The following is a 14629-nucleotide window of genomic DNA, read 5'->3' as shown; positions in this document are numbered from 1 at the left end:
TTTCAAATTTAGATGTGATAATTCAAGCCTATTTAGGTATATTATGATCAGAAGTATAAAGCTGACTTAAGGTCTTCTAAAAATAACTTACATCATTTAGGACTAAAAGTTCACAATTGAATTATTCTCAAAATTGATATTCAAAGAGCTGCAGCTTCATATAATTTGTTCCTGTTTCTATTCAATCTATTGAATTCTGTTTTATTGCATTATTAAATTCAAGAAATATCAAATAGAACTTAGAGCTTACTATGTTGCAGGCATTACTCTAAACTCTTAGACCTGCTTGGAAAAGTGTGTTGAGAGAATGTGCTATCATATTATGTTTAAAACTCACTCAAACATAACCCTATAAAATCCATTATTATCTCCATTTTACAGATGGAAAAATACGAATGTATAGAGAGATTATAATTTGTGGTAGGACTGGATTTCAACTTCCAAGCCTGATTTATACTCACTATGCTAAGTTTCAAGTAAACCTCTTGCATTAATCTCGTTACTTACAATAAAAGTGAAAAGCTGAACAATCTTTATTTTTTCTTTCTGTAAAAACAACCCTAAACCCTTGAATATTTCCTTCTCCTCTACCCCTGTAAGAAAGTTTCCTGGTCTTTTGTTTCCTGTTATCGGGTAGAGTTGCCATGCACAAGCCAAAGCTGAAGTTGCTTGAAGCAAACTTATTTTTAGATCTTTTTAAATCATAAGCCTCCCCTGATTGAGGGCAATATGCTTAGAGAAGGAAACAGAGGTGTGCTTCTGAGGCTGGCAGGGAGGCAAAAATGGTGAGGGAAAGCAGAGAGGAAAATTCAAGATTGAACTCCACATCCTGTGACAGTACAGCATGAGGAATAGTGTCAATGGTATTGTAACAGCTATATATGATGTCAGAGGGGTAGCAGATTGGGGGAGGGGGTTATCACTTTGTGAGAGGTGTAAATGTCTAACTATTACCTTGTTTAGTACACCTGAAACTACTTAAAAAATAAAGAATCTGAAAAGGGTTATTAAATCTTAAAAAAAAAAAAGATTCAAGACTCAGGAAGAGGGATGTCTGCAGGGTCCATGATAGTTAGGCAGGTAGCCTGTCCTTTCCCAACAGCCCGGTAGGCAGCAGGTTTTCAAGGGAATGGGCTCCGTGGGAGGCTGGGAGGCTCAGGCAAGGATGCTTGGACCCCAGGTAGGCATAGAAGCCCTGGAGTACCGGCGTTCAAGCAACCTTGTAAGCATGGACAGTGATGACACTAGCAGTGACCAGTGCAGACGGAAGGTGAAAGAATGAGTAGCCTGAGACTACCGGACTGCACAGGACCTTTGAGGAGGAGAAATGTGAGGATAGGGTCCTGGAATCCCAGTAATACTTAATATTTCTGTCCAACCAGTAGTGAGGTTAGAGTTTAGAGTGGGACTTACTATAAATCAGGAATATAAACTGATGTGGGTGTAAAAGTGAAATTTCTTACACATCCTACTTTTGGGGTGAAATTCATACTTATGACGGAAGTAGACCCTAGATTATGCATAATCTGTACAAATAATCAATTTGGTCTTGAAGGATAAAAGTAAAAAACAGAAGTATATGTCTAAAATTAAAAAAAAAAAAAACTTCAATGTGAACATAATTTAATATTTGTATTTATCTTTAACTGAGATATAGGGTGTGAAACACCAGTCATAGAATTAGGTGATCAGTAAGGGCTAGTTCCATTTGTCCCATTTTCCCAAATCCTTTTTTAAGTTGTCATGTAAAGAGCTCACAGATATTGCGAGACTGACCCATGCCCAACTGACCCAAGTTCATATTTTGTCTGAACCTTATAAGCTGTGTAACTTGGGGCAAATCACTGGACCTCTCTAGGCCCAAAATTACTATTAGTAAAATGGGAATACTAATGCCAAACTTTTGGGGTTGTTGTGAGAAAAAATGAGATTTGTATATAAAGCACCCAGTGCAGCATGGCACAGAGCAAACACTAGTAAAAGGTGGCTCTTTTAAACAAACTGTGTGGAACTTGGCCTAGGCAAAATGGAGTTCTGGGACTTGGAACTAGAGAGTATGTACACTTTCTATAAGATTTACATTATGTTCTTATTTATACATTCTTTGACAAATATTTCTGGATTCTAGATTTAGCCCTTGCATCTTAAGGTTGCAATCTCTAGTGTAAATACTGGTATAACATGTGGCATAAATGTTTGTTGACTGAATGAATGGAAAGACGGATGGGTGGATGGGTGGATGATGGATAGGTTTGTGGGTGGGTGGATGGAAAACAGGAAAGAATGGAGGGAGGGAGAGAGGAAAGAAGGTGGGAGGGAGGGAGTGAAGGAGAGAGAGAGAGAGAGAGAGAGAGAGAGAGAGAGAGAGAGAGAGAGAGAGAGAGAGAAGGATAGGTAGGTGGTCGTAAGGATGGATGTATAAATGGATGGACGGATGCATGAATGGATGATGGATAGATGGGTAGGTGAGATGCTATATAACTCCAATTTTGTTCTTAAAAGCTATGGTACATAGATTTTCTTAAATTAGCTGGCTGGCCTGCCACTGAATCCTGATCTTTTGCCAGCAACCTAGTCTGTATACATAGTCACCTGCTCTAAGGATTTAGCCAACTGTGCTTCACTGTAACTTCAATGTAACAGACCTACATATCCCTGAAGTTATTATTGAAGCAGACTATAGGGCTCTAAAACTGCCAAAAATAAATGAGTTCCATTTCCTCTCAGTTCCAATAAAGACTTCAGAATATATCTTCCAAATTATGATATGGTGGTCAGATGGGATGCTCTGATCATAGCATTCTGCTGTATGTCTCCAGAATATCCTAGACTTGGAAAATGAACTTCCTTTTATCCCAGTAATAATATTATATATGAGATTACATATGAAGTTCTGGTAGGCTAGTTTTCCTGTATTTCTCCAAGGGTATTTTTAAAAGTTGAATTAAAATTGATAAAATTTAAAAATTGAGAGATGTCAGATATGAACATCCAAATGTCCAGAATATCTGGAAACAAATCCTAAGATGTGGCAACACAGGACATCAGTGTTTGCACAATCACCCCAGGTTCACATAGACTATGAAGTAAATAGAGCCATAAAATGGGTGCAGGGCACACCAGGCACAAGTTGCCAGGCAGGTATTTCTCTGGGGCAGCAAAAGGCTAAGACTGAACGCTGACCGTCCTCTTTAGATTTAGCCTGAGCTCCCCAGTGCCTCCCACACCCCACAGCTCCCAATTTATTTCTTGCTTCACTTGTTTATGTTTCCTGCCTGGTCCCAGAGGTATTTCAGTTTACATTCTCTGCTTTAGATTTCTTTCCTTTCTGGCTGTCTGACGAAGGGGTGTAGCAGAAGTAGAGATGGGCTGTCCATTTTAACCTTTTCATGTCATAGGGTCAATTTTTGTGCACTCATGCACATATTACAAATAAAAATATATTTAAAGCGTGATGGAGGCAGTACCTATTTCTGATTATGTGGTTAATCAAGGTTAACCGGCAGCTTAAGCCCTTTAAAACTGGTTTACAAATAAAAGTTATTTTATATCACTATTATAATAATTTCATATCATATTCATTACAAATATCAAGAACAGAGTATCTCTGATACATAATCATCATAAAAATGCAAACATATCTTAAAATTTTCAGCGTATTTCAATATACTATGGCAGATTTTATTTAAGTTAACACTACTTAGTTTCTAGAACAGAGGGATAAGCATGATTCTGACTTATGAACGTGTTTATTCTTTTTCTCTGACTTGATCCTCTTTGCTCTGTTCTATCTGCAGAAGAAAAGCCATTCTAGAGCAAGATTGATGTCATGAATAAGCGTCATATGTATCATACAATAAATGGTGATGCTTATTTAGAAAAGTCTTTAGTCATTTGAATATTGTTGGAGAAACTAATGCAAAAACCTTTTGATTATTTGAATACAGATTATTTAAGTTTTCTTTAAATATATGGAAGTCAGATTTGTTTTTATTTTTAGATTTTAAATAGGGAAACTGTCATTTCTAATGGTAATCTTTTATTCAATGAAATAAACTGACAAAATAATTTTAATTTCATCAAAGAGATGACAGTAGCTACCTGTAATTCCTTGAAACTTTGTCTAGTGACCTGACTATGGGAAAACTGATGGATTATTTGTTGGAGACAACATAAATTTAGGGGCATGGAAATTTATACAAGAGCAAAAAGATTAATTCCTTGAAAACTATATATGTTGGAAATCTTTGGAAAACTACAAATGTTGAGAAAGAAGTTTTACTATTATAAAACATAACAGAAATATGATTTTTTAAAACTCAGAATGCAAAAATATCAGATCAAAACGATTTAATTTTAATTTGAAAATGGACAAACTGCAATTTGATAGATACTATTTCATGGGTACACATAGCCGATGTGCCTTAGGACACTGGCTATTTAAATTAGCGGAATTTTATAGCTCATTGAATGCTACTACATATTCTAAACATGAATGACCGGTTTTCAAAGATGCACTGTATAAAAAGTTGTGCTTAGCAATAAAAACTAATGTGAATATAATTTATTCTTTTTTCATTTATTCAAAAATAAATGATCACATTCTCTCCTGGCATTATGAACCTAATGCTCTGTTAATACTGTCAATATACTAATGCGTCTGGATCTTTGACATACACACCTAGTCAAAAATTTATTAATTTAACTAATAAAATTGTTTTATTAAATAAATCTCAGAACCCATGGGATTTCTTTTAGAAAAGGTTAAGAGATAAAGAGGAAAATGGGATTGGTCTCTGGTTAATTGAATTTCAGATTACAAAGAGTTTAATATGTATTTTTGTGAAGTAAATGAAGAGTGAACTGAAATAAATTTCCAGGTTATCCAGGGGCTGATTAGTTTGTGTTTTAAAATGTTTATACCCTTGTGAATAGTTCTAGAGTATGTTTATATGACTAAGTTGAAATCAAGTGAAACCATAAATGTATAAGTCAATAATAAATATAAAGTTCACTGGGCATTTAGGGCTGTTTCAATATTAGCTTAGGAGCAATAATGATTTTGAGCAATGTCCTTTTTGGCACTGGTAAGAGCACTTTTTAAGAGCTCTAGAACAGAGTCAGTGTTTTTATTCTCCACCTTGAAAACAAAAAGGCTGAAAAATAAACATCAAAACTGAAGGTGTCATTTCATATAATTAAAATGAACTCTATGGAATCGTGAAGGCAAAGGGGTCTTACAGCACAAAAGTGTCATAAAGTAGCTTGACAGACATATAAGTGTTGAAGAAAGAAAAGAAAAAGAAGAGAACTATATTTCAATTCCAAACTACACAAACAAAAATAAATATATAAAACACCACTGATCTCTAATCCATGTTTCTTGAAGCTAAAATTCTTAGTTTTTTAAGGAAAACCACATGAGATACCTCAGATAAGTTTCCACTGTTAATCACCTTACCTTCCACCTTAGTTATGAACTAACGACAAATTGGGGGCATGGTTGGTTCATATGCTCTACCAGTAGGACTCTATGTGAATTGTCAGATTCATTTATGAACAAACTCAAATCCCTTACCTGGTGGGAGAAACGCTGTATGCTGTTGTAACTGCATGTTGGCTAGAGCCTGTTGGTATTGGAAAATACCAGTGTTAAAGACTGCGGTGGCACCGTTGGTTTTTTCAAGAGCAGGCCTCTTTGGTAATGGGGGAAGTACAGCTTGAGGAATTCCCTGTTTAGTGAATGAGTATAAAAAACAAATACCAGTAAAAAGAGAAAAAGAAAAAAGAAAAATCAGTTGAAGGCAAAAATTGTTAGGAAGCATGAGCAAGCAAGCAGCAGAGCATTTAACTACCCACGGGGGGGAGGGGCTCTAATAAAGAAAAAAAATTTAAAACAAAGGCAAGATAAAAGCTTTAAAAGAAGCATTATATTTTGTCAAAAAAAAAAAAAAAGGAAAAAAAAAACAACACAAAACACTAGTACAAGAGCACATGTTATAATGTGTTAAAGTGTTTTAAGTCCCATAATGCTTCAGGCTTTCTCTGAAAAGCCACTGTTTGGGAAAAGAAGAAAAGCTGCACTGTGAGCTCCATGAGGATTGACAAGTATAAGCAATGTTAATAGTTAATTGTACAGAGTGACTGAAACAGGTAAAATAAAAATGAATCCCACTCTACTCCTCCCCCTAGATCTACCTAGACATGCAAATGTCCCAGAGCATGCAAATTTTTTTCCTTAAACACTGAACTATAAATATAAAAAAAGTAAATAATTCTATCACTAAAGCCATGCTAATCAATTAGGTACATAAAAATATAGTCAAAAATACATTTTTAATATCTTCAAAGTATTTCATTAGACGGTTCTACAATGTAGTTAAACTGAATGTGGGCTGCTGGGTTTTCAGAATCTTTCATTGTATGACATTTATCCAGGTACTTATATCATAAGTCTTTCCACTAATTTTGTCAGGAAACCACACTCAGTTTTGCATTGTACTTTACAACTTTATAACCAAAAAAGGAATATATATTTTTAAATTGATTAAAAAAAAAACAAAAACAAAAACAAAAAACAACAAACTTGTATCTACAACAAAGCTACATGCCAAGCTAAAAGGTGAAAGGTCATAGTACCAGGTCAAAGGTTGCCTCGAGGGGTCGCTTCAGTGATTTGACAGCCGACTGAGTCTTAATTAGCAGGCAGCGAGCACATGATGGCAATGGGCCAGTGGGGTTCAAGCGCATTAACATAAACAGCAAGCAGAGGTGCATCATGGGGGCAGCAGTGCATTTTTGGGTAGGTGAGAAAAAACAAATAAAAAAACAAATCATCGGAATGCCATATACAACGAATAACAAGACTAAGCATGCACAATAAAGGCACTACTGAGTTGTTATTGGGAGGATAACTCCTCTTTGTAGTTAATTACAAACAAGATACTCTAACAGAAAAAAAAAAAGAGTGAAAGGAAGAGAGGAGGAGAGAGTCAGCCTTCTGTATTTTTGCTCAAGTATCCATAAACAAACACAGAAAAGACCTCTCTCGTGATTATTTTACTGTGCTACGAAATACCACAGTGATTTTTTATGAATATTTTTAATGATTAAGTCATATTTATGTAAGAAAAGGATATTAAAACAGCTAAGCAAAGAACAAAGAATGGACTCATTAAAATCAGCTATTAGATCACATTAAAATTTACCTTAAGACTATAGTTTAGTATCTATTCTAAACTATCCAATTTCTAGCTCCTGAGTACTGCTATCTTTCTCTTTCTAGATAATGGCATGTCAAGCTCCTCTTGTTTTACAATTACGTTTATGCCACAATATTATTTAAGACAATGTAGATAGCATACTGTTCAAAATCTTGCAGCTAATTCTCAAAACAATTTTGTCGAAGCAGTTCCTCTAAATAGTTTCAGATTATGTTACTGTTAAAAGCAAGATGTATGTAAAGAAGAGCCTTGATGTGCAAAAGAACACACCAGAGGAGAACAATGGCTGATTAAATGGCACACAGAAATAAGAGGACCGAAAATGGCAATATCGTTAAATTGAAAAGGAGACAGGTGTTCTTTACAAAGCAGAAATTTCAGAAACCCTACGTCTAGAATAGGACAGAATATTAAGAATTAGGCCAAAGATAGAAGCAATCTGAACCATTTGAGGAGTTACCCTCACTTCTGTGAATGGTAACTTCATTATGTATTGTCTGGGATACCTGAACAAACATATCTTCAGCAAAAAATAAAAAATAAAAAAAATAAAAAAAGTTAATAAATGAAGAGCTTGTAGTCAGAGATACTTGTTCACTTTGCTTTTTGGATGGCTAGCAAGGAAGGAGCTGATGCCTACTCACCATGGCAGCTGCGGTGGCTGCAGCCTGTGCTGCTGCAGCCTGGTTGACCTGGTATTGGGCAGCCTTGATCTTGGCTTGCAGATGTGCGGGAGGATGAAAGTATTTGCACTTTTCCCGAGAGCATCTCCCTTTGATGTAATCCATACACACGGTGACCGTGTTGTCATTGGTGTCAATCATTGTGCTGTCAGCAGGATGAGCAAACCGACAATCGTTTTCTCCTCTGTTACAATTGCCACGCTGGTACTCTCGACATACCTACAAAGTCATTAAGTGCATGGGGGTCAGTCAACAGAAACAAGTAGAATCTTTCAGAAGCGTTTTACTTAAAGTACAAGACTGGGGAAAGACGGCTACAGATGAAAAGGGAAAAGATGATTTGCAAACAAAACACAAAATATCTTAAAAATTCCTACTTGGGGTATACAAATTATAACCCCATTTCAGTAAAATGTTTATGAGCCAGAAAATGCCTTTTGATACTAATTTGGTAAAATATCGAATCTCGAAAAGTGTGTTGATATATTTATTAATTACCCAGGGAAAAACAGTAACTTCAGAGCGAGGAAATCTGGCAAACACCCCTTTAATGTAGTGATCAAAGTTAACAACACCAGTACCAAGACACAATGACATCATGTACTTATTTTTAGGATGCTCTGAAAAAAGGGCATAACATCCCTTTAGTTGTATTATTGCTGAGAATGTATCACCGGAATTTAACCATGAGGCAGCATCAAACAAACAAATGGAAGAATGTGTTACAAGAACTGATCAGTACTGCTCCAAAGTGTCAAGTTCATGAAAGACAAACTGAGGCATTGTCACAGACCTGACAACTCTGGAGTCAGACAAAGGATGCCGATAAGGCAAATGGTGAAATTTGATCAAGCTTTGTAGATTGGCTGATAGAAGTATATCAATGCTAATTTTCTGGTTTTGTAAGTGACCCTACGGTTAGGTTAAGATGTTAATATTTAGGTAAATTGGGTGAAGAACAGGCAGGAACTCTTGGTTCTATTTTTGCAACTTTTGTGCTAACTGGAAATTATTTCTAAGTGAAGGTGTAAAAAGTAAAATTTGATGGCTTTTTAATAAAATGTTTTCAGGAGCCTTTTTTTTTTCTTTTGATCATTAGACATTTACTTGGTAGCTACGTAAAGCAGATAGAAAGATTAGTTTTTGTTATAGTCTATTTGTTTTATATCTGTTAATTTTGCCATGGGGGCCATGGGGGAAAGGTGAAATGGATTATTTTGCATTCATCTGCTCAATTTTGGGATAGTTTGACCTTTTTACCACAAGAGGGCCATCTAAAACATGGAATATCCTTTTAATATTTTCACGTTTCTACTTCAGGCTTCAAGAAGAGAGTTTTTATTTTTCACGTATCTTTTCACAAACTGAGCAAATGAGTACAGACTCCGAGCACTTTATTTTGGAGTTCAGCAAGAAAGAGAAACGGGAACCCTCTTACTATTTAAAAAGCAATGGTTTTCTTGGATTTGTAAATGCATAAAATGATCACATTTAATTCTAGGTGCTTTCTTCATTATAGTCATATCCCATTATTGAGGAAAGTGCTTCCTTTAAAAAGAACTGTATAATTTATATCATGCGATATCTTAACCAGAATATTATAAAAGACATCTTGCGCTATTTGGAAACCTCAAACTTATTAGATAAAGCTTTGTATTCTCCATGCATACTAATGGGCCAACTGTATTTATCACCTCATTCAATTTATTTAATTTAAAAAATTTATTGAATAACTACTGTGTGCCAGATAGTCTGAGAGACATTAAGAATACAAAAATGACTTAGGAAGTTACAGACGACCCTATATATTTTTTCCATTGCAGGCATCTTCTTGAACAAAAGAAAACAAGGATAACCAGGAGGCTGTAATTTGAAAAGCAAAAATCATTATGCTGCTATCCAGAACAATTGTCCTTTACTCTGGCTGAACATAAGAACCAATTGGGGCGCTTTCTAAACCTCAAATCCCCAGTCCCTAACCAACACTTACTAAATTAGGCTCATCAACATAGACGGGAAGACAGACACACTTCCATGAAAATAAAAACTTTTCATGTATATATATATGAAATTGATGGTAAGTTTATACTGCAATAAATAAAAAGGCTACTTTTCTGTTTAAGCAAATCGGTCAATGCAGCCTCATCCAACAGGAAACTGTGATCTCACACGACTGCCGATAGCTTGTCAGTCGTTTGTGTTTTTCGAAAGTGCTCACAGAGAAACGGGCAGCAGGTGAACTAACACTCTAGTTTTCAGTTTACCTTACTCTTTGCCACACTGACGAGAAAGATGATCTATCTAAAGGTAATCTAGTTGTAGGACCTTTAATAGCTATGGAAATCAAAGATTTGCTATTTTCTAAAAACCATTATGCCAGTGCTGGTGTCAGAGATTTGAGCATCGCTCTCCCAAAATATAATCTGAGTGTTGGGCTGATTTTGACTTCTTTCTTCTCTATTTCGACATTATTTTTGTTTTCAGTGATGTGAACTTAAATTAGAATTACACAAAAACAGTCATGCTAAGATACCTTCTCCTCCCTCTCCATTTGCTTTATGCATGTGTGTGCTGTTGGTATAACTTCATTTATTGTATAGGTTTATGGTAATGGTTTATTATCTTGGACTCTTTACTCTCTTCCAGGATGTATTCAGAGATGTATTCTAAAAACATTTAAGCAGAGCTGATAACTGGCAATTAGCTTAGAATTTGTTCTGAAGCAAGCCTTTTCTGAGGTTCAAAGAATTTTGTTAACTTCTTTTGCATGATATGCATTTTTTGACTGCTGCCTCCCAACCAGTGCAAGGTTTCTCCTGACATGGGGAATGAAAAAGAAATATACTGAAATCGCTGATCTCCCATTATCCTTGTCTCTGAAAAGATAAAGACGAAATAGAAAATCTCTTCTGAAAACTTGCACTGGTGAGAGCTATAGGCCACAGGGGCTGGAAAAGCATTAAATGTGCATCTGGGCTGTCGGTACCTACTGAAACAGAAAAAACTTTCCAAAGCTTTTAGAACACATTTGTCTTTAATAAGCACCATCAGTAAAACAGGATCTAATGCTTCAAGATCTATCCAATGACTAGTGAATATGGGATTGGCCTGGTTTCTCTGATAAACTCAAGAAAATTTTATATAGACTATGCTGGTCCCCCCAAAGAATCTTCTGGATATATATTAGCAAATGATAACTGATAGATATAATTTCAACCAATTTGATCTCATAACTCAAATCAGGATCAGAAATTGCATGATTTCTTATACAGACAATTTGGAACACAGAAGGTAAAATTAAATTTGAAACTCCTAATAACAGTATGGCTTTTTCCTAGTCTCATCTAGTCTCCTGCGTGCACACATTTTTCAAATCGTTGTAATTATAGTATGGCTTCCATTTGGTGACCTGTTTTAATTCATAAGTACTTTTCATTTACTAAGTATGTCCAGAGTGATCATTTTTGATGGCTGCATCAAATTCCATCAAGTAGATGAGTATAATATTGATCATTTCCAATATTCCCAAATACAAAAAACATTGCAAAGAATATACTCATAACTATTGGCATTTTTGGATCATTTTATAAGAATAAATGTAAAGAAATGGCATTAGAGGATCAACAAACATAACTACTTTTTATAGTTTGATAGGTAGTTTTCAAACCTATATTAAAATAATTCCATCCATTCACCTTAACATACAATATGTTTCAACCAAGAAGAATGTGTGTTGAGTCTTTTACTCTGTAAGTATTATAAAGCAGGACTTATTATGTAAATTAGGTAAGTTTTGTATGCTTTCATACAGAATGGGTAAGGAGTTGCTTTTACAGTAAAAACCATCATTTCAATGAAGATATGCACTGAAAACACTTAAGTACTCCATTTCCAGAAAAACATCTATGGAATAAAAAAATAATCAAAAGAAAAAAAGTAATCAGAAAAACTTCCCAAAGAAATGTGAATTAATTCTACATGAAGCTTCTTTTGTTAATTAAATAGCACTGGTACAGCAGAAGGAAGACAGAGTTCAGATTCAGCAATTGTGGGTTCTAGTTCCTACACTTAATAGCTATGGAATCAAGAATACTGAGTAAGAAAACATACAGATAGCTTAAAACATACCATACACATTTGCTTAAACTAGAGTTGTGTTATTGGATCTCTAATTTTTTATAAACATGACAAACATACAGAGGGTGCCAAAAAATGTATACGTATTTTAAGAAAAGAAAAAACTGTGCTAAACTTGTAACACTCAATATATACCGATAACAAAAGATGAATACAAGTCATGTATATACATTTTTTTGGCACCCCCTTATTTCAAACTGGTCAAAATAATAATAGGTTTTATAAGTAGCAGTGTTCTGCAAGTTAAGGCACTGAAATTCTAAGGAAATTAATGTCAATGTTTGAACTTATTCAAGACTGGTCAGTCATTTTCATGTTCTTTAAAGAAAGATTCCTTTAATATGCTTTGTGCTCACCACATCTAACTCTGTTATCTTTAAAGAATACCATCCAAAAGCAGGAACAGAAAGCTAGTTATAACAGGGGTCAGTCCATTTAAATATTTTGGGAAGTCAATTTAAACCTAATTACCAATAATAAGGAGCATATTCAAAGACATATACATACTTGCTGTTCAACAATAAGTATTGTAGACTTTAGTTTGAATTATGCCTGAGCTAACATAACACTTTAAAAAAGGAATACTGGATAATAGATGATTCTATCAAAGTATCCACAGCATTCCTGGTCATGGCTATACATGGGTATATGTAATTTAAAAGGAAGAAATTATCTGTACTTTCAATTCAAAGGATTTAAATATCCACATTTTAAAATTTTGGTGATTTGGGGAAATGATCTTAGTTAATTGATTGTACAATTAAATTTCCCAGATAAATATCTCAGGATGTGATATCTAGTTTCAGTCTGTTATCTAATAATTGCACCTTCTTTTTCTTCTTTGAAGAAAAGAAGAAAAAGACACCTCTTTAAGCTATCTCAGAGGATTTCTGTTAAGATCAAATGGAATTTTTCTTTGAACTCTAAAAGGCAGAAGTCATCATTACCATCAGGTCAGAGAACACAAGCATATTTCTATAGATGATACAGCTAAGAATTTGTCCCTTGACCTCCTGTGATTTAAAAAAAAAAAAAACAATTCTGAATATATAGGAATGACCAACTAAAGAAAATTTCCCATTAGATCTACTGCTAGGTTTTCATTTATTCATGCCTATGAACAAATGTGCAAACCAACAGGACAGGAAGATATAAACAACTATGAAATAATTTCATCCATATGCTAAAATGCTCAAATCTATGGTTACTATCATTACTCTGTCTCAATAATGGCAAAGATAGGGGAATTTTAGGTTTAATTTGTGTGAAGAAATAAGTGGAAGAACAGCAAAAATGAGTGACCAAACCAAGATCAGTAATTACCTTATTTTAAACAATTTGCAATTCTGTCATCTATTTCCAAAACAAAACTCAATCTAATCACAAGAGTAAGAAGTGATACAGACATAGTACATTAGATGTTTTAAATGGGGATGTGGTTACATTTTAAAGAACCATTTTAAAGCCTTATTCCAGATTTTAAAAAATATTTTTAAGCTATATAAACTTGTGCATACAAAACTCCTTGGTAATTTTCCAGAGGAAATTAAAGTAGCATACAAGTAGTACTCAGACGTCCCCTGCATATATACAAAATTAAAATAATCCTATCAATAAGCCTTTCTTATGTTATTAAAAGCATCTGCTTTTCTAATCTTTAATGTCTTTTATATTCAATTGATTGTGCCAAATCCATTAAACTCCTATAAAAATCCCAACCTAGGCATGCCTTACACTGTTCCTTTAATCCTCAAATAGTTTTATATGTTCTTTCTTGTTTAGTCAATAGGTGTCATACTTCTAATCATATAAAAATCATGATAGTCACTAGAATCTTCTGTTGCAATATGTAGTATAAGCATCCAGTATCCAGTGGCCTGAATTAGAAACCTGTGTCATGATTGCCTCAGCGGAATAAAACTTTTCAGCACAAGAATAATTTATTTTAAAACAATCTCTAACTGATGATATCAGAAGTCAAGTGGTTTGCCCACCTTTCCTGGAATTACTCTGTATGTTTTTCTCATATAGACTGTTGATATACAAATGATTCTGTTAACCAAATGGCAATCTTTTACTTTCATCAGCATCTGAAATAGGTGGCCATTGGTTTGTCTTTTGTTTGATTAATGCTGTTATGTGGTATAAATTATCGTTCATAATCATCATTTACCTAAGCATTTGATTATGTTATTCATTGTGTTCTCAGCAACTTAAAATATAGGATAAGTGAACAGGGGGAGGCAGTACACAAATAACTGTACACGAGGTAACTGATGAAAAGCTGAGACTTACAGTGGAGATGCTGGCATCCTCTGGAGAACGTGTGTTATAGGCTTGGCATTTAGAATTGCCTGGCAGACCTGTGACAGAGACTCCTGAGTGCCACTGAAGACCTTGTGAATCAGTTTTCGCAGACGAGGCCCTACATTTTAAATAATCATCCCAAGTGCTTCTAATCACATTAAAGCTTGAAAACCATTGCTCTAGGACTAGGGACGCGAAAAAGATATCCTATTTTGCAGTTGGAATGCTCAAAATAAAAACATGTTCCCAAGGAGAATGTTAATAAAAGCTAAAAATTTG

General features: G+C 34.7%; 1 protein-coding gene across 28 annotated transcripts in view; it reads right to left on the bottom strand.

Annotated features, from left to right (window-relative positions):
• MBNL1 (muscleblind like splicing regulator 1) overlaps positions 1 to 14629 on the bottom strand; it is a 194751-nt gene that overhangs the window by 12412 nt on the left and 167710 nt on the right. For 20 of the 28 annotated variants that reach the window (XR_012494390.1, XR_012494394.1, XM_019731998.2 and 17 more), the window contains 3 exons: positions 7868 to 8125; positions 6640 to 6693; positions 5579 to 5732 (listed from right to left, as the gene is read on the bottom strand). Coding sequence is in view for 26 of the 28 variants with exons in the window: in XM_019731998.2 (XP_019587557.1) it covers positions 5579 to 5732; positions 6640 to 6693; positions 7868 to 8125 (466 nt within the window). In the remaining 2 variants the exon portion in view is untranslated. The remainder of the gene's footprint in view (positions 1 to 5578; positions 5733 to 6639; positions 6694 to 7867; positions 8126 to 14629) is intronic. The other 8 variants (XM_074326733.1, XM_074326715.1, XM_074326719.1 and 5 more) reach the window with 2 other exon arrangements.

Source organism: Rhinolophus sinicus, linkage group LG01, assembly GCF_036562045.2.
Source record: "Rhinolophus sinicus isolate RSC01 linkage group LG01, ASM3656204v1, whole genome shotgun sequence".
In the NCBI taxonomy this organism is placed as follows: Eukaryota; Metazoa; Chordata; class Mammalia; order Chiroptera; family Rhinolophidae; genus Rhinolophus; species Rhinolophus sinicus.
The sequence above is the reverse complement of the archived record's forward strand: the minus strand, read 5'-3'. Positions and strand labels throughout refer to the sequence as shown.